This window comes from Nerophis ophidion, linkage group LG07 (genome assembly GCF_033978795.1).
Source record: "Nerophis ophidion isolate RoL-2023_Sa linkage group LG07, RoL_Noph_v1.0, whole genome shotgun sequence".
Lineage (NCBI taxonomy): Eukaryota > Metazoa > Chordata > Actinopteri > Syngnathiformes > Syngnathidae > Nerophis > Nerophis ophidion.
The window spans coordinates 905,244-929,854 of NC_084617.1; the positions used below are offsets into that span (position 1 = coordinate 905,244).

General features: G+C 40.1%; 1 protein-coding gene and 1 long non-coding RNA gene across 5 annotated transcripts in view; both read right to left on the reverse strand.

The window, feature by feature from the left end:
• Positions 1–24,611, reverse strand: part of LOC133555758 (dedicator of cytokinesis protein 7-like) — an 84,245-nt gene that overhangs the window by 24,152 nt on the left and 35,482 nt on the right. For 2 of the 4 annotated variants that reach the window (XR_009807396.1, XM_061905083.1), the window contains exons 16-26: positions 24,200–24,270; positions 23,960–24,098; positions 22,996–23,097; positions 22,848–22,934; positions 15,709–15,940; positions 15,462–15,626; positions 15,206–15,378; positions 14,681–14,782; positions 14,163–14,249; positions 13,887–13,982; positions 13,667–13,807 (exon numbers count right to left, since the gene is read on the reverse strand). Coding sequence is in view for 3 of the 4 variants with exons in the window: in XM_061905083.1 (XP_061761067.1) it covers positions 13,667–13,807; positions 13,887–13,982; positions 14,163–14,249; positions 14,681–14,782; positions 15,206–15,378; positions 15,462–15,626; positions 15,709–15,940; positions 22,848–22,934; positions 22,996–23,097; positions 23,960–24,098; positions 24,200–24,270 (1,395 nt within the window). In the remaining variant the exon portion in view is untranslated. Of the gene's footprint in view, positions 1–13,666; positions 13,808–13,886; positions 13,983–14,162; positions 14,250–14,680; positions 14,783–14,825; positions 15,130–15,205; positions 15,379–15,461; positions 15,627–15,708; positions 15,941–22,847; positions 22,935–22,995; positions 23,098–23,959; positions 24,099–24,199; positions 24,271–24,611 lie in introns of those variants that run through there. The other 2 variants (XM_061905084.1, XM_061905085.1) reach the window with 2 other exon arrangements.
• Positions 2,676–13,658, reverse strand: LOC133555760 (uncharacterized). Its single transcript, XR_009807397.1, has 8 exons — positions 12,034–13,658; positions 11,358–11,492; positions 7,750–7,825; positions 6,755–6,832; positions 6,144–6,221; positions 5,534–5,611; positions 3,044–3,115; positions 2,676–2,927 (listed from the first exon to the last, which is right to left on the reverse strand). It is a non-coding gene; the product is annotated as an uncharacterized LOC133555760 (long non-coding RNA).

Sequence of the window (24,611 nt, forward strand, 5' to 3'; positions counted from 1 at the left end):
GGAGAAGTCAAAGTAGAAATATGGAGGTGGGAAGCTTTAGCCTTTAGCCACACAAACACGGTGTTTCCTTGTTTAAAATTCCTGGAGGTGAAGCTTTACTCTGGATCAGAGCGGTCAAGCCAACATGGATCCCGACCAAATGTCAACCAGCAGTTTTCGGTGAAAAAATTTGTGGTAATAAGTTTGCTCTTAACGGCGACATCAGCGGAGCTTCCAGCAGCGTGACTTGCCTCAGAGACTCTGGCGTCAACACACATACCTGTGGCCACACCCCTCCGACCATAGGTACTATTTAATCTCACTAACACAATAGCAGATAAGGGATTTTCCAGAATTATCAAAGTAAATGTGTGTAACAACATCTGCAATCGCCTTTTTTTTTTTTTTTTTTCTCTAGGCCTTCACTTTTAAATTTCGTCATCCACAAATCTTTCATCCTTGCTCAATTTAAAAGGGAGAAATTGTCGCTTTCTCGGTCCAAAAAGGTCTGGCTGCTGGAGGCTCACATTGTAAACAATGTTCAGATGTGAGGAGCTCCACAACCCGTGACATCACGCGCACATCGTCTGCTACTTTCGGTAAAGGCAAAGCTTTTTTATTAGCGACCAAAAGTTGCAAACCTTATCGTGGATGTTCTCTACTAAATCCTTTCAGCAAAAATATGGTAATATGGCGAAATGATGAAGTATGACACATAGAATGGAGCTGCTATCTCCTTTTAAATAAGAACATCTCATTTCAGTAGGCCTGTAATGCTGTCATTTAACAAGCTGTGATGTGTCCGTGTTGTTTTCCTAGAGAGGGATTAATACCCGTTGACATCTTACGAGCTGAGATGAAATGAAAAAAACAATGTCAAGAAGGTTCCCATAGAAGTGCTGTAAGGAGCGTTTGTGATGACTTGACTGAATTGTAATGAACAACACCTTGCTGAAAAGAGTCAAGGATGTTTACCTACGGGCTTCATGCTTCTTGGCTTACATTGAATCTTTCTTTGTTGCTCATTTTCCTTTCACCTGCTCTTGCTCTCACTTGGTGTCTTCAAAATCAGTGTTTTGGTGCGGCCTACGTTTTCATTTGAACCGATACGGTGCCAATTCTCGGTACCTGGAAGTCAATACTGGTACTTAACTGTATCAATTTTTGGCACGTTTGTGTGTGTTAAAACATGTTAATTGTTTAATAATAAAATCATTTTCTTTGAATTCAATATTGACAATGAGCTGATATTGATAACTGTGCTGTCCAGTTGAGATATATTGTTTTCTTACATTGTGAGTCTCATTTGCAAGTATTATATAGTTTGCATGCAGTTGCAATTCCAGGACTAAAGATGGCGGTACTGTATAGTCTACGGTGTTGCCATTCTTTATTTTTATATACAGTACATTCTAGGTGTCTTACTCATTGAAAAAAACAGTGAAATTCCTTTTTGGGTTTTGTGTTGGTCTGTCACAATATTCATATATTTTATCATTCTATCAGATATTATTGTGTGAGTTTTTGTATTTGTGTTCCTGAAAAACAGGACGTAAGCACACATATGGCAGAATATTTTTAGCGAAATGTATTAAATATATATATATATATACACACACACTCACACATACAAACATAAGTTACAGACCAAAAGTTTGGACACACCTAATTCAATGCAATGTTTTCTTTATTTCCATGACTATTTACACTGTAGATTGTCACATAAAAATTATGAATGAACACACGTGTAGTTATGTACTTAACAAAAGGTGAAATAACTGAAAACGTGTTTTATATTCTAGTTTCTTCGAAATAGCCACTCTTTGCTCTGATTACTGCTTTGCACACTCTTAGCATTCTCTTCATGAGCTTCAAGCACAACACTGATTTTATAAACATATATATACATATACTTTATATATATATACACGCACACACGCACACACGCACACGCGCACACACACATACGTGTTTGGGTGACATATGAGGACTTATGACAAAAACGTGACATATGGGGACATGCCTTTCCAATGGTCCTACAGGCCTGGGAATCAGACGGTTAGTGAACCAGAATTTTAGAAACACAGTGGTCTATTGAGATTTTTGCAACTCTTTTGTTTTTTTCTGAACCTGATTTTTATGGTACATATGAGGACTTGTCAGGTTTAGGTGACAAATGAAGACCAGAGTGTTTAAGATTTCAAGTTTATGTGACATATGATGACCATGACGTCACCGAGTGTTTAAGATTTCAGGTTCATGTGACATATGATGACCATGACGTCACAGAGTGTTTAAGATTTCAAGTTTATGTGACATATGATGACCATGACGTCACCGAGTGTTTAAGATTTCAGGTTCATGTGACATATGATGACCATGACGTCACAGAGTGTTTAAGATTTCAAGTTTATGTGACATATGATGACAATGACGTCACAGAGTGTTTAAGATTTCAGGTTCATGTGACATATGAGGCTAATGACATCAGAGACTTAACAAAACCACCTGAGTTGGTTTAGTTGATGTGTTGTCATTTAAAAAAAAAATCCCAATCCCATGCTACTGTAATCTAAAACCAAGAAGAGTTTAAAAGAAACATGGGTAAAAATGTAATTGTCGATTAAGTGTAACTGAATTGTTTTTGTGGATTTTGTCGCTAAGAATTATCTGGAATAAATACAAAACGCTTGCTGTTTATTTTGCTCTTTTAATTGCTGGTAACATACTCAAACTACCACAGAAGATGTGGGAAAACATTTTTTTTTCCTTTTTTAAATATAATTCTGTTATGGATGTAGTACTTGATGGCAAGCCAATCTCTGTCCTGTAGAGCTACTAGTTCTTTATGGAGGGAGGCTTCACAATCTTTTTTACCTGGTACTTTGTTGCCAGTTACAAAATGCAACATGTGTCATTCAACTGCTTCCACTTCTTCCCCTTTGCAGCTGTCATAAAGGAGACAAAATACAATTTCTTACTGAAGGAATAATGACTATAACACAGTGAAAAGGTGCAAAACGTAATATAATATTCTAGTAAATGATGTGGATTATTTATTTACCCCGCTTTGGAGTGGACCAAGTGGAAGAAGCTTGAGACATACCCACTTCCAGCGATTTGTCCTGCTGTCAATCTGAAAGGAAGAATTAGAAAACTGTAAAAGTAAACATTTAACATATTGTGCTTTGTGAAGCAGCGGAGTATGTGTTGTCTGTCCATTTATGAATAATGCAGACCAGGAGTGTTGGCTGAGTTCTTAACGTTTGCTTTCAGAGCGTGCATATCACAACATACAAGATGCCGTCATGGCGATACAACCTATCCCGGGCTACCGCGCATGCTCGTCACTCCTGTTGCATGCTGGGTAGGGTAGTTCTTTTTTCCCCTGGCTCATAACATTACAATATAGTACCATGTATATGCGTTCAGTTTATCAAAGCACCAAGCAAACAGATATGGTCATAATTATTTTAAGTGCACTACGCAGAATAAACACAACATTATTCATATTGCTACTAAGGATAATTTGATAAAAAATACCCTAAAACAGCCCACTACCTATAATATAAGTTTTTTAAACATAAGATCCCTGATAAAAAAAAATGTTACTGCTGTTACCTCAGAAATTGCCTGTTCAGATGTTATGATTGTGGCTCAGAGATTTGTATGTAGATTATATTTATTTTCCATAACAAACAGGATAACTTAAATACCCTGGCAGTGGCAATAAGCTTAAATGTTTGTATTTACATTTTTGGAGTTGATTTTCATAAAATATGCTATTTAACTGCTACTGTTTAACAAGGACTGATTTAAATTGTGTTTGCACAACAAATGTTGTGGCGCTTTTGTTCATGTGGGAGAATATTCCAATAAAGGTGCACTACACACTACTTTTGAATTCATTATTGGGCTTTGCGTATACAATGCAGTTAATCGCGATTAATAAGAGAAATAGTGCGATTAACTTCGATTAAAAATTTTAATCGTTGCCCAGCCCTAATATATATACAAAAAAGTTGGGAAAATTGTGTTCGATGTAAATATAAACAGAATACAATGATTTGCAAATCCTTTTCAACCCATATTCAATTGAAAGCATTACAAAGACAACATATTTGATGTTAAAACTCAAACTTTTTTTTTTTTGCAAATAATAATTAACTTAGAATTTCATGGCTGCAACACGTGCCAAAGTAGTTGGGAAAGGGCATGTTCACCACTGTGTTACATCACATTTTCTTTTAACAACACTCAATAAACGTTTGGGAACTGAGGAAACTAATTGTTGAAGCTTTGAAAGTAGAATTCTTTACCATTCTTGCTTGATGTAGAGCTTAAGTTGTCGTATTTTACGCTTCATAATGCGCTACACATTTTCGATGGGAGACATGTCTGGACTGCAGGCGGACCAGGAAAGTACCCGCACTCTTTTACTACGAAGACACGCTGTTGTAACACGTGGCTTGGCATTGTTTTGCTGAAATAAGCAGGGGCGTCCATGATAATGTTGCTTGGATGACAACATATGTTGCTCCAAAACCTGTATGGACCATTCAGCATTAATGGTCCCTTCTCAGATGTGTAAGTTACCCATGATTTGGGCACTAATACACCCCCATACCATCACACATGCTGGCTTTTGAACTTTGCGCCTATAACAATCCGGATGGTTATTTTCCTCTTTGTTCCGGAGAACACCACGTCCACAATTTCCATATATAATTTGAAATGTGGACTCGTCAGACCACAGAACACTTTTCCACTTTGCATCAGTCCATCTTAGATGAGCTCGGGCCCAGCGAAGCCCGCGACGTTCCTCTGTGTTGTTGATAAATGGCATTTGCTTTGCATAGTAGAGTTTTAACTTGCATTTACAGATGTAGCGACCAACTGTAGTAACTGACAGTGGTTTTCTGAAGTATTTCTGAGCCCATGTGGTGATATCTTTTACACACTGATGTCGGTTTTTAATGCAGTACATCGCTTACGTCCAGTGATTTCTCCAGATTCTCTGAACCTTTTGATAATTTTACGGACCCTAGATGGTAAAATCCCTAAATTCTTTGCAAAAAAAATGTTTAGCAGTTTTAACATCAAATATGTTGTCTTTGTAGAATATTCAACAGAATTGGGGTTGAAAATTCTTTGCAAATCATTGTATCCCGTTTATATGTACATCTAACACAATTTCCCAACTCATATGGAAACGGGGTTTGAATGTATTTATATATATATATATATATATATATATATATATATATATATATATAGCCTATTATTTGCGCACTATTTACAAGTTATGTACCAAAAACACGACCACCGAAAAAATACTTTGATCAATGAAAACAGCGCTGCAGAAACCGGCTGTAAACATCTCCTGTTTTGCTAAACATGAGTTCCAAACTTCCTACTGACTAACATGGATGTACCCTTACGAAAATGATGTCATATAAACTGATCTGTGAGAGATTAAAATTAATAAATGTCTTTCAAAATATAGGTTGGGTCAAATTTAGAGCAGATATAGTAAAAATAGACATGTAATAACCTGTTGGAGGGATGAAGTCGGTTTATGGCTGTCATCTGAATCTAGAGAATGTTGAGATAGAACCTCAACAGTTGGTTTCTGCAACAAAACACAAAAATATAATGTCATAACTAATTAATTATAACATTCTCACCACTTTTTGTTGATAAAAATCTGAGCATACAATGCCAGATAAAGGGTAAAAATTATTACAGAGTTTCAGCTCTTAGACAATTCATTAAGAATGTAACACACACAAAAATCTGGTTCAGAAAATATGAGGACCTGAAATGAGACACTCATTTTAAAGCTTTGACATTAACATTGTAACACACATTTTCTGGTTCAGAAAATATGAGGACCTTATATGAAACACACCTAAGTCTTTCTTGCTTCAAACAATATAAGGACATGACGAGTGCTCACATGTAGAATTTATGTTGTTGACTTGTAACATCTCCTGTTTTGCTAAACATGAGTTCTAAACTTCCTACTGACTAACATGGATGTACCCTTGCGAAAAAGTTGTCATATAAACTGATCTGTGAGAGATTAAAATAAATAAATGTCTTTCAAAATATAGGTTGGGTCAAATTTAGAGCAGATATAGTAAAAATAGACATGTAATAACCTGTTGGAGGGATGAAGTCAGTTAATGGCTCACATCTGAATCTGGAGAATGTTGAGATGGAACCTCAACAGTTGGTTTCTGCAACAAAACACAAAAATATAATGTCAAAACTAATTAATTATAACATTATCAGCACTTTTTGTTGATAAAACTCTGAGCATACAATGCCAGATAATTAGTAAAGATTATTACAGAGTTTCAGCTCTTAGACAATTAATTAAGAATATAAAACACACTAAAATCTGGTTCAGAAAATATGAGGACCTGAATTGAGACACTCATTTTAAAGCTTGGACATTAACATTGTAACACACACTAATCTGGTTTAGAAAATATGAGGACCTTATATGAAACACACCTAAGTCTTTCTTGGTTCAAACAATATAAGGACATGACGAGTGGTCACATGTAGAATGTATGTTGTTGACTTGTAACATCTCCTGTTTTGCTAAACATGAGTTCCAAACTCCTTACTGACTAACATGGATGTACCCTTACGAAAATGTTGTCAAATAAACTGATCTGTGAGAGATTAAAATTAATAAATGTCTTTCAAAATATAGGTTGGGTCACATTTAGAGCAGATATAGTAAAAATAGACTTGTAATAACCTGTTGGAGGGATGAAGTCGGTTTATCGCTCACATCTGAATCTGGAGAATGTTGAGATAGAACCCCAACAGTTGGTGTCTGCAACAAAACACAAAAATATAATGTCAGAACTAATTAATTATAACATTAACAACCACTTTTGGTTGATAATATTCTGAGCATATAATTCTACATAAACAGTAAAGATTATTATAGCGTTTTAGCTCTTAGACTATTATTTAAGAATGTAACATTCACTAAAATGTGGTTCAGAAAATATGAGGACCTGGATTGAAACACTCATTTTAAAGCTTTGAATTAAACATTGTAACACACACTAATGTGGTTCAGAAAATATGAGGACCTTATATGAAACACACTGAAGTCTTTTTTAGTTCAAACAATATGAGTACATGACAAGTGATCACATACAGAATTCATGTTGCTGACCTGTAACATCTCCTGTTTTGCTAAACATGAGTTGTTATTTCCACACTGACTAACATGGATGTACCCTTAAAAAATGTTGTCATATAAACTGATCTGTGAGAGGTTAAAAGGATTAAATGTCTTTTGAAGTATAGGTTGTGTCAAGTTTTTAGCAGATATAGGGCAGCACGGTGGTACAGGGGTTAGTGCATGTGTGTCACAAATCGAAGGTCCTGAGTAGTCCTGAGTTAAATCCTGGGCTCGTGATCTTTCTGTGTGGAGTTTGCATGTTCTCCCCGTGACTGCGTGGGTTCCCTCCGGGTACTCCGGCTTCATCTTACCTCCAAAGACATGCACCTGGGGATAGGTTGATTGGCAACACTAAATTGGCCCTAGTGTGTGAATGTGAGTGTAAATGTTGTCTATTTGTGTTGGCCGTGTAATGAGGTGGCGACTTGTCCAGGGTGTACTCCGCCTTCCGCCCGAATGCAGCTCAGATAGGCTCAAGCACACCCCGCCACCCCAAAAAAGGGACAGGTAGTAGAAAATGGATGGATGGATGGATAGTAAAATAGTCAAGTAATAACCTGTTGGAGGGATGAAGTCGGTTTATCGCTCACATGAATCTGGAGAATGTTGAGATAGAACATCAACAGTTGGTGTCTGCAACAAAACACATAAAAATAATGTTAGAACTTATTAATTATAACATTATCAGCACTTTTTGTTGTTAACATTATGAGCATATAATGCCAGATAAATAGTAAAGATATTTATAGAGGGTTTCTGTCTCTTGTCCCGCTCATGTCTTGAGATGAACTTCCCTCGGTACTCGACCACAAAAGAACCTTTTTAAATTGATGCAAGAGCAAATACACCATATCCTGATAAAACAGTTTATCAATTAACAATGTTTGGAATATCTGTTTTAAAAAGGAATAATAACAAAAAATTCAATTACAAACAGAATTACTCTTTCATAAATGTAATTAATTATTAAATTAAGTACAAACCCCGTTTCCATATGAGTTGGGAAATTGTGTTAGAAGTAAATATAAACAGAATACAATGATTTGTGAATCATTTTCAACCCATATTCAGTTGAATATGCTACAAAGACAACATATTTGATGTTCAAACTTATAAACGTTTTTTTGGTGCAAATAATCTATAACTTTAGAATTTGATGCCAGCAACACGCGACAAAGAAGTTGGGAAAGGTGGCAATAAATACTGATAAAGTTAAGAAATGCTCATCAAACACTTATTTGGGACATCCCACAGGTGTGAAGGCTAATTTGGAACAGGTGGGTGCCATGATTGGGTATAAAAACAGCTTCCCAAAAAATGCTCAGTCTTTCACAGGAAAGGATGGGGCGAGGTACACCCCTTTGTCCACAACTGCGTGAGCAAATAGTCAAACAGTTTAAGAACAACGTTTCTCAAAGTGCAATTGCAAGAAATTTAGGGATTTCAATATCTACGCTCCATGATATCATCAAAAGGTTCAGAGAATCTGGAGAAATCACTCCACGTAAGCGGCATGTCTGGAAACTAACATTGAATAACCGTGACCTTCGATCCCTCAGACGGCACTGTATCAAAAACCGTCATCAATCTCTAAAGGATATCACCACATGAGTTCAGGAACACTTCAGAAAACCCATCCATCCATCCATTTTCTACCGCTTATTCCCTTTTTGGGGTCGCAGGGGGCGCTGGTGCCTATCTCAGCTACAATCGGGCGGAAGGCGGGGTACACCCTGGACAAGTCGCCACCTCATCGCAGGGCCAACACAGATAGACAACATTTACACTCACATTCACACACTAGGGCCAATTTTTAGTGTTGCCAATCAACCTATCCCCAGGTGCATGTCTTTGGAAGTGGGAGGAAGCCGGAGTACCCGGAGGGAACCCACGCATTCACGGGGAGGACATGCAAACTCCACACAGGAAGATCCCGAGGCTGGATTTGAACCCAGGACTGCAGGACCTTCGTATTGTGAGGCAGACGCACTAACCCCTCTGCCACCGTGAAGCCCACTTCAGAAAACCACTGTCACTAAATACAGTTTGTTGCTACATCTGTAAGTGCAAGTTAAAGCTCTATTATGCAAAGCGAAAGCCAATTATCAACATCCAGAAACGCCGCCGGCTTCTCTGGGCCCGAGATCATCTAAGATGGACTGATGCAAAGTGGAAAGGTGTTCTGTGGTCTAACGAGCCCAAATTTCAAATTGTTTTTGGAAATATTCGACACCGTTTCATCCGGACCAAAGGGGAAGCGAACCATCCAGACTGTTATCGACGCAAAGTTGAAAAGCCAGCATCTGTGATGGTATGGGGGTGCATTAGTGCCCAAGGCATGGGTAACTTACACATCTGTAAGTTACCCATCTGTTTGGAACAACATTTGCTGCCACTTAAGCGCCAACTTTTTCATGTACGCCCCTGCTTATTTCAGCAAGACAATGCCAAGCCACATTCAGCACGTGTTCAGCTTCATAAAAAAAGAGTGCAGGTACTTTCCTGACCGGCCTGCAGTCCTATCAAAAATATGTGGTGCATTATGAAGCGTAAAATACGACAGAGGAGACCACGGACTGTTGAAGGACTGAAGCTCTACATAAAACAAGAATGGGAAAGAATTCCACCTTCCAAGCTTCAACAATTAGTTTCCTCAGTTCCCAAACGGTTATTGAGTGTTGTTGAAAGAAAAGGTGATGTAACACAGTGGTGAACATGCCCTTTCCCAACTACTTTGGCACGTGTTACAGCCATGAAATTCTAAGTTAATTATTATTTGTAAAAAAAATTATTCCGTTTGGATTTACATCTAACACAATTTCCCAACTCATATGGAAACGGGGTTTGTAATTAATGTGTTACTTGAAAAAGAAAAGTTTTAAATATCTAGCATATGCAGTTGAGAGACATTTCACGAGAGCAGAGCGTGTGTGTGCCTTTAAAAAGCTGTGCCTTTTGCCAAGTGGGACGTCAGCGCCCAGACATAGCAGAATAGTTCAGCTGTATTTTTTAGCTTAGCAGTGGCAGTTAAGATAGTTCTGTTGAATGTTTTTGTTTGCGTGTGGATGAGGCCTCTTTCTATTTGATATCGTGTTCGTAATTACTTCCGGGGGTTGCTTTCATTAGTAATAAGATATTACCTGCACTAAACCTTTTGTGCTTCTAACGCTGTCTTGTTGACATACAATCACATCAAAAGTAGCATGCCACATTACATAAAACGCATCGTAACAGCGTTGTAGCGTACATAAAAGTTATTAGATTACTCGTTACCAGTAAAAGTAACAGCATTAGTAACATCGTTTTCATATACCGCTGTTATACCATCCATCCATCCATCCATCATCTTCCGCTTTTCCGAGGTGGAGTCGCGGTGGCAGCAGCCTAAGCAGGGAAGCCCAGACTTCCCTCTCCCCAGCCACTTCGTCTAGCTCTTCCCGGGGGATCCCGAGGCGTTCCCAGGCCAGCCGGGAGACATAGTCTTCCCAACGTGTCCTGGGTCTTCCCCGTGGCCTCCTACCGGTTGGACGTGCCCTAAACACCTCCCTAGGGAGGCGTTCGGGTGGCATCCTGACCAGATGCCCGAACCACCTCATCTGGCTCCTCTCCATGTGGAGGAGCAGCGCCTTTACTTTGAGTTCCTCCTGGATGGCAGAGCTTCTCACCCTATCTCTAAGGGAGAGCACCCCTACACGGCGGAGGAAACTCATTCCGGCTGCTTGTACCCGTGATCTTATCCTTTCGGTCATGACCCAAAGCTCATGACCATAGGTGAGGATGGGAACGTAGATCGACCGGTAAATTGAGAGCTTTGCCTTCCGGCTCAGCTCCTTCTTCACCACAACGGATCGATACAACGTCCGCATTACTGAAGACGCCGCACCGATCCGCCTGTCGATCTCACGATCCACTCTTCCCCCACTCGTGAACAAGACTCCGAGGGGCCATAGAGGTCGGGTGCATTGTGAGCTGGGCGGCAGCCGAAGGCAGGGCACTTGGCGGTCCGATCCTCGGCTACAGAAGCTAGCTCTTGGGACGTGGAACGCTGTTATTCCAAACACTTCTAATTAAAGCCATATAATACAACCTCTATTAGACAGTAAGGAAATGATCCAAATGAGATGTTGATACAGTTACCATTGATATGATACATAACAAGACATACCTTTCCAATCATTGATCCACTGGGCCTTAAAACAAGACTTGTCACATCCAGATCACATAAACTCGGTGGCTTCAGCCTCAGGATTACATCTCGCTCTTCTTTTGGGCACGATGTCTATATCATGTGTTGATGCGCCTAACAAATCCACACATAAAAATGAAAAAAGTCAGTGACACAGAAATAAAACAAAGAACTAAACCCTTCAAAAACTGTTAAATTTAGTCTCAATGCAGACATGAAGCTTCTCAAACAAAGTACTAATGTAACAATATCAGTAACATGCCAACTCCACAGTGCTTATCAGCTTGAAATATTTGTATTTGAGAAAAAGTATAAACAATTTGAAGAACTCTAGTCCGTCTTGTTTAAAATTAAGACAAGGTTTACTTGCATAGTGATCAAGGGTGATGGGTCAAATGCAGAGAATAATTTCACCACACCTAGTGTGTGTGTGACAATCACTGCTACTTATAATCTTCCATGCAACTTTAAAAAAAAAAAATTTAAATGCCTTTTGGCCTTGGCCCAGAACTGAAATGCTTTATTTAACCTCATAAAATCAAATCTGGTTGCAATTAATAACAAAAAACATTTTACTGTTCTTTATAATGAACTATTTTCCTATGTTAAAAAACATTGGTCTATTTAATTACGTTAAACTCCATTTTATGCTCACCTGATTCAACCATGCTGCCGAAGACTGTCAAAGATGGTTTGTGGCCAAGATAGATGTCCCCCTCTGGTGCTGCACGTCCCGGAAGTGATGTTCACTGAGCGCTCTGTTGTGCTCAAAATCGTGTGTGAAGTTTTGTATTTCGATTATAAATGGTCCTTTTGGAAAACCCTTTTTATATATATTCAATATTAAGTGTGATACGTGAGCTGTATAACTTCCAAGATGAAAATAGTTAACTAGTGATTTAGCCCTCTGTTAGGAGCAGACATCATCCACTGGCCAATCAGGCAGCGCCTAACTGAAAATTGGACCAATCAGACGCCGAGACTCTTCAGAGTGGGCGGAAGTAAGCATCTTGAACACAATGTGAAGTGAATACCTCCAAAAACAATCCCCAATTGAATCCAAAATTTGTCCCAAAGATAAAAATACCAAAATCATGTGCTATTGTAACCATTTGAAAATATTAAATACTGGATGTAGTTTGAATTGCATTTGAATTATCGCCTTTGTCTCAATCAAGGTTGAAGGTTTTTTTTCAGGCACATTTAAAGTAATTATTGTGCGGCATTGTATTTTAGACAACAGAATAGAAAAAAGCCCAATACAGTAAAATACTGAATCAAACCGATTAAATCATCACCATAATCCCTTTATTATTGATTGTCCAGCACAAATCCTCTCCAGATAAACCAAATGAATAGATAAAACTAACATAAAAAAGGTTGAGATCATCAGATCAGTTGAAAATGTGTTATTTGATTTAGAATTCAAAAGTATGTTTATTGCTGTAATGATTAGATGTTTTTCAAATGTTGGAGTGTGTGAGTTTCTGACCCACATGACATATGAGGACATATGACATATGAGGACAAGTGTGTGTGTGTGTGTGTCATAATAGCAAAGATGGCCACTAGGGGCAAAATCGAAGGTGACCAAAAAAATTAAACACACTTTCACACACTTTTTCTGAAAATTTGACAAATGAAGACTTTAGAGATTTTTGGTCTGGGAACATGCTGGGAGGGTCTAGAACACGATAGCATTGCGGGAAATATGAGGACATGGAAAATGTCCCCATATTTCAACAGGTCCTCATATGTAAGGTGAAATTTCATAAAAATGTCCCCATATGTCACTTTGACAAACGCACACACACACACACACACACACACACACACACACACACGACTAGTAATACTGTCTAAATATTTAATTACCGAAAAAACTTAATTTATTACTGCATTTTAGGTAACACTGCTTACTTCCTGAAAACGAAGTCAGGCACATGTGCACTCGTGTCGTTTGGCTGGAAAATCATGGCAGACAAACGACACGGATATATATACATACATATATATATATGTATGTATATATATGTAAATATTTGTTTTATACACACACACCAGCCCCCCTAGACGCATTTTTTTCTATCAATGTGGCCCCAAGTCTAAATAATTGCTGAGGTCTGTCTCAGGCGGTCTAGGTTGGCTTGCTTGGACCGGCTCTAGGATCAGAGGACTCCGTTCAGCAGACAAACTTTTCAAGCAGAGCAAGCTTGTCATTGAGTTATCGGGCCAAACAACAAGTAGGTAGCGGCAACAGTGGATGGAGTTGTGCTGTCTTTTCCTACCTTGTGGTACCGGCTGGCAATATCTGCACTGATGGCACAAACCAGAGCGGCGATGTCGTCCACAAAGCGGCCAGGGAAGCGTTGACGCCGTGGAAGGTCCAGCTTTGAGGTGAGGAATAAATGATGGGCCATGCTTTTTGTCTGGAAGATGGCAGAGACAGAGCAGCTTTGACTGGAATGTTCATGCTGGAAGGACGCTGCCCTAAATGGATTTGCCGACCATGAGCTGGAAGAAGAACCAGGCCTGCTGCAGCGCTGCTTCCCTCACATTGCTGCTGCTGACAACCCACTGCAGAGCCAGCTCTTCATGGAGCAGCTGGATGGAGAGCCACACACAACAGACAGAAACATTAGTCAGGACAAAGTGAATGTTGAATTATAAATAAAATGACTAAAGAAGCAAGTCTTACACACAACTGCAGTCATGTAATGATTGATGACCATTATTAATAACACAAACATGTGATGATGTTAGTTTTGTAGATGCGTGTTGTACCTTCTTGGTAATCTGCCTTGGCGGAACTGAAAATGAGGCCACGCTGTCCAGAAAGGCGGACATGCGATTGTTGCTGCGGTCGATTGCCTAAGTCGGCGTGATGGTGAGGTGAACATAGACAGACACACACACACGTACATATGAGGACAAGGTGGGTGTGAAAATAGACAAATGAAAGAACCCGGGTGGCGTGCAAGGCCTCACACATGACATGTATGGCTTGTTATGTGATGAAGAAGCAGCCAGGATGCAGCATGCAGCGAGACAGAGAGAAAGACACAGCAGTAGGAAACCAAAGGTAATCCACCCGATTAAGGGATGCACGGCAAATCAAAATAAGATCACAATCTTGTAATTTGGCTCTTTGGTTGTTTGTTTTACTGGAGGAGAAAGAGTCATAAGTCCTCTCTACACACTAGTTCTGCATGAAGCCTGGTGCCGTGGCGCTCAAGTTGTGATCTTAAATCTCAAAAGCTGCACAGACCTACACGGCAGGAAGGTCGGGAGGACATCTGCACCTGCTTGAGCTCGCAGCTGGAGTTGGGGTTCCGACGTAGCACAGATCTGGAGCCCCCGGGGGCGTAAGCAGAATTGACCCAGGAGTGGGAGCGATCAATGCCCTGCCACAAGCCATCGTGGGTGAGCCCGACAACACACACGCGCACACACGCACGCACACACGCACGCACACACACACACACACACACACGCACACACAGTGTGGCGAGAGGCAAGGACAAAGTGAATCATTGCCACACAAGTGAAACTGAGGCAAAATACATCAGCATGGGAGTGGCAAACAAAGAGTGGAGGCAGACAAAAGGAGAGAAGCAAACAGCGGAATACAACTTGATGGCAAAGTCATTCTGCTGGAGACAAAGCAGCACAGTAATTACAAGCACATCAAATACTGATGATGACAGGCTGAAAACATGACACAAAATGGACTCCTCATGTTGTGCCATTGCTTTAAAGGAAACATGAATAGAAAATGATTCAGAAATATTTGAAGGAGCAAAAAAGAAGTGAGGGAGGTCAGCTACCTTGCTGCCTATGATCCTCTGCACTTCTTCGTCGGGAGAAAGTGGCGTGCTGGCCAAGTCGGGGTCAGAGTTGCTGATACTCTTCGAACGCGCCAGGTTCAGGCTGCTGGGCCTGCCTGTGGCTCTGGAGAAGGTGGCGTACTGCAAGGGGATCTCGTAGGACTGAGCGCCAGCTGCGGGCGTGAAAAAAAAAAGCGTCACTAGGCCTTTCTTTTTTGTTTCTCCCGGTGCATGTGTTTGATGCCGCTAAGCTCACTTGGCGGCGGCATGGCCGGCTCAGCAGTTGGCAGGCGGAAGCAGTAATGGATGAAGGAGGCCAGCAGGTTGTTGCGCCCGTGCTGGTCCTGGTTCCCTTCCAGATTTTTGTGGATCTGGTTGACCAGCAGAGCCATGGCTTCAAAGGCAGCCCTGCCAAGGTTTACTGTGGACAGAAACAGACAATGCACCACATTCTGCCTGTTGCTTTCTAACCATGCATTACCAGGAATCAACTAAACAATCACCAATTTGGCCCGCAATGACCGGAGGGTACACGATGAGCTGGATCAGTTTGTTGAGCAGCTGGTGGAGAAACCTGACACAGGTGTCCAGCAGGGCACTCCTCAGCGTGGCCATGCTGGCCTTCAGCTCGCCTTCCATGTTGGCCTCGCTGATGATGACGTCCTTGAGGCGGAAGGGGAAGGAGTACTCCTCGAGCACGTACACTAAAGTGAAGAACTTGTCCAGGTGGGGGTCCTACGTTGGACACAAATGAATTTATTCTCTTACTTACCTTCATATTATTCTTTCATGTTAAACTTTGTGTTTGTATGGGCTTACGTCCACATCCAAAAACAAGGGCAGGGTAATTGGACATTCGAAATCAGACCTGGGCAAAATAGGGCCCGCGGGCCACATGCGGCCCATTAAGATTTTCAATCCGGCACGCCGGAAATCCGACATCATTTTTTTACACCTTTGTGAAGTGAAGTGAATGTATTTATATAGCGCTTTTCTCTAGTGACTCAAAGCGCTTTACATAGTGACACCCAATATCTAAGTTACATTTAAAGCAGTGTGGGTGGCACTGGGAGCAGGTGGGTCAAGTCTCTTGCCCAAGGACACAACAGCAGTAACTAGGATGGCACAAGCGGGAATCGAACCTGCAACCCTCAAGTTGCTGGCCACTCTACCAACCGAGCTATGCCGCCCCTTTAAAAGGAAAAGTGTATTTGCCATGATGATGTGCAGTCATCTTTTTAAATGAGCGTAAGTCTTCAACTATAGAAAGTATTTCAATGCTTGAAATCTGCACTTTTGAGTATTCTAGGAGTTATTACAGTAATCTAGGTCACAGCAGCTCAGACCAGAGTGGGCGGGGCTTGTTTCCAGAGACAAACACCTGTGTCAGAAACAGATGTAGAAGCATATTTTTACAACAAACACTAAAGTGAAGAACTTGTCCAGGTGGGGGTCCTACGTTGGACACAAATGAATTTATACTCTTACTTACCTTCATATTATTCTTTCATTTTAAACTTTGTGTTTGCATGGGCTTACGTCCACATCCAAAAACAAGGGCAGGGTAATTGGACATTCGAAATCAGACCTGGAAAAAATAGGGTCCGCGGGCCACATGCGGCCCATTAAGATTTTCAATCCGGCACGCCGGAAATCCGACATCATTTTTTTACACCTTTGTGAAGTGAAGTGAAGTGAAGTGAATGTATTTATATAGCGCTTTTCTCTAGTGACTCAAAGCGCTTTACATAGTGACACCCAATATCTAAGTTACATTTAAAGCAGTGTGGGTGGCACTGGGAGCAGGTGGGTAAAGTCTCTTGCCCAAGGACACAACAGCAGTAACTAGGATGGCACAAGCGGGAATCGAACCTGCAACCCTCAAGTTGCTGGCACGGCCACTCTACCAACCGAGCTATGCCGCCCCTTTAAAAGGAAAAGTGTATTTGCCATGATGATGTGCAGTCATCTTTTTAAATGAGCGTAAGTCTTCAACTATAGAAAGTATTTCAATGCTTTTGAGTGTTCTAGGAGTTATTACAGTAATCTAGGTCACAGCAGCTCAGACCAGAGGGGGCGGGGCTTGTTTCCAGAGACAAACACCTGTGTCAGAAACAGATGTGGAAGCACATTTTTACAACAAATATCTGCATTAAAGTGATAATATGTATTATATTCTAGGTGTTTATTACACTTTGCATTCATATTTTGATGTTTGTTACATTTTTGTTGTGTTTTGCTTGATTGTAAAAGATACACAACTATGGACGAGTGATGTTCATATGTTGTTAATATTCAGTGTTTTATGGTTCATAGTTAGTATTGTAAATCCCACTTTCTTTACTGTCATATACATTTTGGATGTCTCATTCAGTAAAAAACTGTAAAATTCCATTTTGTGACTTTTGGTATTAGTGCTCCTGGAAGAAAGGGAGCCAAACACACATACTGTACATCTAAATGTATATATATCATTTATACACACATACTGTACCTCTAAATGTGTATATATCATTTATACACACATACTGTACATCTAAATGTGTATACATCATTTATACACACATAGTGTACATGTAAATGTGTATACATCATTTATACACACATAGTGTACATGTAAATGTGTATATATCATTTATACACACATACTGTTCATGGAAATGTGTATATATCATTTATACACACATACTGTATATGTAAATGTGTATATATCATTTATACACACATACTGTACATCTAAATGTGTATATATCATTTATACACACATACTGTACATCTAAATGTGTATATATCACTTATACACACATACTGTACATCTAAATGTGTATATATCACTTATACACACATACTGTACATCTAAATGTGTATATATCATTTATACACACATACTGTACATCTAAATGTGTATATATCATTTATACACACATAGTGTACATCTAAATGTGTATATATCATTTATACACACATAGTGTACATCTAAATGTGTATATATCATTTATACACACATACTGTACATCTAAATGTGTATATATCATTTATACACACATAGTGTACATGTAAATGTGTATATATCATTTATACACACATACTGTACATCTAAATGTGTATATATCATTTATACACACATACTGTACATCTAAATGTGTATATATCATTTATACACACATACTGTACATCTAAATGTGTATATATCATTTATACACACATACTGTACATCTAAATGTGTATATATCATTTATACACACATACTGTTCATGGAAATGTGTATATATCATTTATACACACATACTGTACATCTAAATGTGTATATATCATTTATACACACATACTGTACATCTAAATGTGTATATATCATTTATACACACATAGTGTACATCTAAATGTGTATATATCATTTATACACACATACTGTACATCTAAATGTGTATATATCACTTATACACACATACTGTACATCTAAGTGTGTATATATCACTTATACACACATACACCCCCCCAGAAACATTTTTTCTCTCAATGTGGCCCCCGAGTCAAAATATTAGTTCTAAAATGGTCTGTGTGTGTGAATGCTTGTTTGTCTGTGGTTGCCTGGCGACCAGTGCAGGCTTTACTCTCCCCTTTGACCCCAAAAGAGGAACCGCAAGTACTCAACACATTTTGTTTGGATCATATATTTTTAAATTTCATTAAAAAACACAGAAGTGATATTTTGGCGCAAAAATAAAGTTTAATTTCCGCATTTTTGCGAATATTTCCCATGCCTGCAAATAGTTGATGCAACCGCAGTTTAGCGGTTTCACCACTAGGGAGTGCAAATACTGTAATTGAATAATGTTATGTAGGAGGTGGAAAGAGGAAGAGACAAAAACACTGCGAGGATTAGGGATTTTACAGCAAATGTTCATCTTGATCTCATTTCAAAAACTCATTTTGATTGTGACGCTAGGGCTGGACAATTATTCAAATGTTCATTTTGATTTCGGCTTCTCGCTATCAAGAAAATATAATGATAAAAAAAAAACTCATTAACGGGCGTACAAATTCCAGAGCTTGTAACGGTGGAATGGATCACTGAGGAAAGTCTACTCGAAGTTTGGGATCTCACACAGGTGGATATTATTATTTGACACAAGGCTAATATGCCTAATCAATAATCACTAAAGTCAAGAAAAAAAAAAGGCATATGATTTATGCGTAGACATAACAGCGGACGCTGTCACAGAATTCCATCCATCCATTTTCTACCGCTTATTCCCTTTGGGGTCGCTGGTGCCTTGGCCAATAAATATAAATAAATGATAAATGGGTTGTACTTGTATAGCGCTTTTCTACCTTCAAGGTACTCAAAGCGCTTTGACACTACTTCCACATTCACACACTGATGGAGGGAGCTGCCATGCAAGGCGCCAACCAGCACCCATCAGGAGCAAGGGTGAAGTGTCTTGCTCAGGACACAACGGACATGACGAGGTTGGTTCTAGGTGGGATTTGAACCCGGGACCCTCGGGTTGCGCACGGCCACTCTCCCACTGCGCCACGCCGTCCCAATGAAAAGGAAATCCGCTGTTAAACGCATAAAATCACAGAAATTGACAGAAATGTGAGTCAAATGCTGAAGGAACATTTGTTTGGGGAAATAATGTGTCCAGGACCACGTCCTTAATGTGCAGGCGCTCACTTGAAAGCAAAGTAGCCACAACAATCACCACACACGTCCTCTGCTTGTGAACAACATCATCCACGGAAGATCAACTTACTAACACAACAGCAGTTGCAACTTGAGAGGCAGCAGCACACTTCTCCCCTTTCACAATAATAGCACGGTGCGCCACATCCCGTCTGACTTCACAGACAAAATAAAAGTTTCAAAAGAGTACTTTATACAAGCATATTGAACTTAAAGCAAAAATAAATTGCACCAATAAATGTGAGATTTTGCATTTGATCACCAAACATTTTATGGAAAACATTTTGACACAAAAAGTACATACTCTACGCTAGTAAAATAGGTTTAAAAGTAAAAGATGGAACCAAAAACAATTAAAATGTAAATATTTAATTGTATTATTTCTTCTTTATAGCTATTCTTTAAATGTATCAATATTATTATTTTACTTGCTGTGGTTTATTCATTAGTAAAAAAATATATAGTTTTTAAAACTATATTTAAAGTTGAGTTTTGACAGTAGAATAAATACTCATGTTTTCAAATGATCAATCAATCAATGATTATTTATATAGCCCTAAATCACTAGTGTCTCAAAGGGCTGCACAAACCACTACGACATCCTCGGTAGGCCCACATAAGGGCAAGGAAAAACTCACACCCTGTGGGACGTCAGTGACAATGATGACTATGAGAAACCTTGGAGAGGACCGCATATGATTATTAATGAATAATCGAGTAATTCAGGGGAGCCCGCACTTTTTCTGCAGGCGAGCTACTTTTTCATTGACCGAGTCGAGGGGATCTACCTCATTCATATATATTGATTTATTTATGAAAGAGAGGTTTTTGTTAACACGTTAAAGGTCTTTCATGCTAATACAAGCACGTTTAACACACTTTCATGAAGACAAGGATATAAGTTGGTATGATTGTGATGACTTGCATTGGTTGGAATCAGACAGTAGTGATGAGAACCTCCACATTTTAAATTGGAGGAGAAAAAAAACCTCCTCTTTTCTGTCCAAAACCACATGAAAGTCCTACTGAAATGAGATGTTCTTATTTAAACGGGGATAGCAGCTCCATTCTATGTGTCATACTTCATCATTTCGCCATATTGCCAAATGTTTGCTGACATGATTTAGTAGAGAACATCCAGGATAAAGTTTGCAACTGCAGAAAAGCCCTGCCTGCAGCAGAAGTCGCAGACGATGACGTCACATGTTGATGATGTCACAAGTGTGATGGCTCCTCACATATTCACATTGGTTTTAATGGGAGCCTCCAACAAAAACAGCTATTCGGACCGAGAAAACGACAATTTCCCCATTAATTTGTGCGAGGATGAAAGATTTGTGTTTGAGGATATTGATAGCGAGGGACTAGAAAAAGAATAAAAAAATTAAATAAAAAATAAAAAATGTAAAAATACGCAATTGCATTGAGACGGATTCTGATGTTTTTAAAGACATTTATTAGGATAATTCTGGGAAATCCCTTATCTTTGTATTGTGTTGCTAGTGTTTTAGTGAGTTTAACAGTACCTGATAGTCGGAGGTGTGTGTCCACGGTGTGTTGACGCCAGTGTCTCAGGGAAGTCGACAGCAGCTTTATGGACGGCACAAGCTCAGCTGATATCCGGTAAGAAGCGACTTTTTAACAACAATTTTATCACCGAAACCTGCTGGTTGACACTCGGTTGGGATCCATAGTAAAGTTTCATCTCCGTGAATTTTAAACAAGGAATCACCATGTGTTTGTGTGGCTAATGGCTAAAGCTTCCCAACTCCATCTTTCTACTTTGACTTCTCCATTATTAATTGAACAAATTGCAAACACAGATGTCCAAAAAACTGTGTAATTATGCCGTTAAAGCAGACGACTTTTAGCTGTGTGTGTGTGCAGCGCTCATATTCCTAAAAACCTGTGACGTCTTGCGTACACGTCATCACTACGCAATGTTTTTAAGAAAAAACTCCCGGGAAATTTAAAATTGCAATTTAGTAAACTAAAGCGGCCGTATTGTCATGTGTTGCAATGTTAATATTTCATCATTGATATATAAACTATCAGACTGTGTGGTCGCTAGTAGTGGCTTTCAGTGGGCCTTTAAAGTACTTGTTTTTTATTTGTCCAGCTTTTATACTCCTTCTTATACACTTTAAAAGAAATACATTGGCGGCAAACTCTGTAGCTTGTTACATTGTGCGCTCTAGCTTTTGGAGACTCTTATTTTGTTAGTGCAGGCAGGATGGAGCAGGGCTTTTATTGTGAAGACAGGAACTGTGCAGTCGGTCTTTAGAGTTTTGCGAGAGTCTGTTGAAATAAAAAGTGCTTCTGGCCTTCCTGTCGGTCGTTTTTTCCTAATAATGATCTGGCAGCAGCCAGCATCATCTCACAAGACCCGTGGGTGCTGTGAAAGTGAAGTGAAGTGAATTATATTTATATAGCGCTTTTCTCTAGTGACTCAAAGCGCTTTACACAGTGAAACCCAATATCTAAGTTACATTTAAACCAGTGTGGGTGGCACTGGGAGCAGATGGGTAAAGTGTCTTGCCCAAGGACACAACGGCTGTGACTAGGATGGCGGAAGCGGGAATCGAACCTGCAACCCTCAAGTTGCTGGCACGGCCACTCTACCAGTCAATCAAGTGACCAAAGTCTTGGTGAAGATTGATGATCCATCATTTTCAGGTCTTTTTTTAATGCCCGGCTGGCTATGGACTGACACACCCACTGCCAGCTTGCGGGCACCCCTGCTGTAATTAATCGTGACTACTACATCAATCAAAATAATGGTGATTATTATTTCCAGCAAAGAGAAGCCATCATAACGTGTCAGCGTCACAGAAGAGCCCGACTCACTTGTGCTGACAACTTCCAACTAAGCGCTGACTGGAAAGGTCGTGCACGTTTCAGAAAGATGTTGGTAAAGTAAAAAGTGGGTCTGAAAGACATGTTAGCATAGCGTACCTGTGTGTGCACGGAGGACATGGCTGTCACCTCCACGTTGAACACGCCTTTGTGGTTATCCACCCACTTCATGCCCGGGAGCTGGACCTGCTCGAGTCAACTCAGTCAAACGCCGTTCTTATTCAGTCATGGAAATTCCTTCACTCACATCGGGGGTCAGCACAGAGTAGCTGGGCGGGAGCTTTTCCACTGAGACGGGCAAACTGAAGGCACCGGTGCGCAGTCGGCCATGCTGCATGAGGGGGATCCACTGCCAGGAAAGAGAGAGAGAGAGAGAGAGAGAGAGAGAGAGAGAGTGAAGGCCATGGTCACAGAGGCTGTTACAGCAGCTCCTCGGCCTGGCTGACTCGCGTCGACCCTTTTAACTCTCGACACTTTTCCATGGCAGTAAAGTTTCCCTCATGTTTTCACCAAAAACTACCCGGGTGGATTTAGTTATGTGGGAACTTGTTTTTGTTCCTGCCAGCTCGGTGGGACTTTTGAAAGGTTCCTGGAATCTTATCGGGGGCAGGCTGCGTTGTTGAACACACTTGGAGGCGTTCTTAAAACATATTTTTTGAACACAACAGCCACCATAACAGAATGCTAGATGACGATTGGGGTATGTCTTTTCTTCAAGGGGAAAGATGTTAATGTCTCTTGTTTTCATGTGAGCATATAAACCAGCAAGCTGGCTGGCGACAGTCCGTCCGTGAGTTTGTTAGTGTGCAGTTATCAATCACGCTCTTTCTGTCATTTTAATTTAAAAGTGTGATGTTAACCTACTTGAGAACTACTGGTTGTAGACCCCCCCTGTTCTAGGGACCATGGCTGAAAAATAGTATGTTGGCTAACTCTGGCATTTTGACAAAAACGTTCATTAGTATGCATTGTCCCTGTAACCAGAACAAGTTATGTTGTGGGAGGCGGCTTAACAACAATGCTGACATTACTAGTACAACCCAGGTCAACATTTTCAAAGAAATGAGCCTTTTAGCTCTTAAATGTTACGCATGTTGATTTAAGCGGGTAGTTTTTAGCAATAAGAAAAAGAGTTGGTCCAGACAGACACAAACGGGACCGCCTTAAGCAGGCTCCAACGCATCAAAGAATGTGGCTTTGAGCTTTCTCACAGTGTAGCCCACAGGGGTCTCCAGAGGGGTGTTCTGTTTGGTTTGGCAGCTGATGTGGTAGAAGGTAAAGAGAAGGTGGTGGTTGTCTGTGAGGTTGGCAGGAATTTTCAGCTTCATCTCCTCATAGAACTCAGGAGACCTGAGGGCAAGAGTTAAACAGTCAGACCAAGCAAAGGAAGCCTGAAATGAATTCAGCCTGGAGGGGTTTCGCAAAACAGGAACAAAGTGTTTTGGTCGTACTTGTTGTGGTAGATGATGGGGGTGAACGCCTCTCTCAGGAACTCGGCACAACTGGACTTCCCAAAGAAGACCTGCTCAAATCATTTTTGAAAGAGCAACAGTCAATACACATTTGGCCCTGACTTGAAGTGACCCCCTAAGAGCATGGTTACTGTGGGTGCAGTATGGTGTGTCCCACATACCACACTGTATGTATTATATACAGTATGGTGTGTCCCACATACCATAGTGTATGTATTATATACAGTATGGTATGTCCCACATACCACACTGTATGTATTATATACAGTGTGGTATGTCCCACATACCACACTGTATGTATTATATACAGTATGGTATGTCCCACATACCAAGCTGTATATAGCAAGCGAGTGAAACCAGAGCAGCCTGACAGAGCTCACTCAACTTGCTT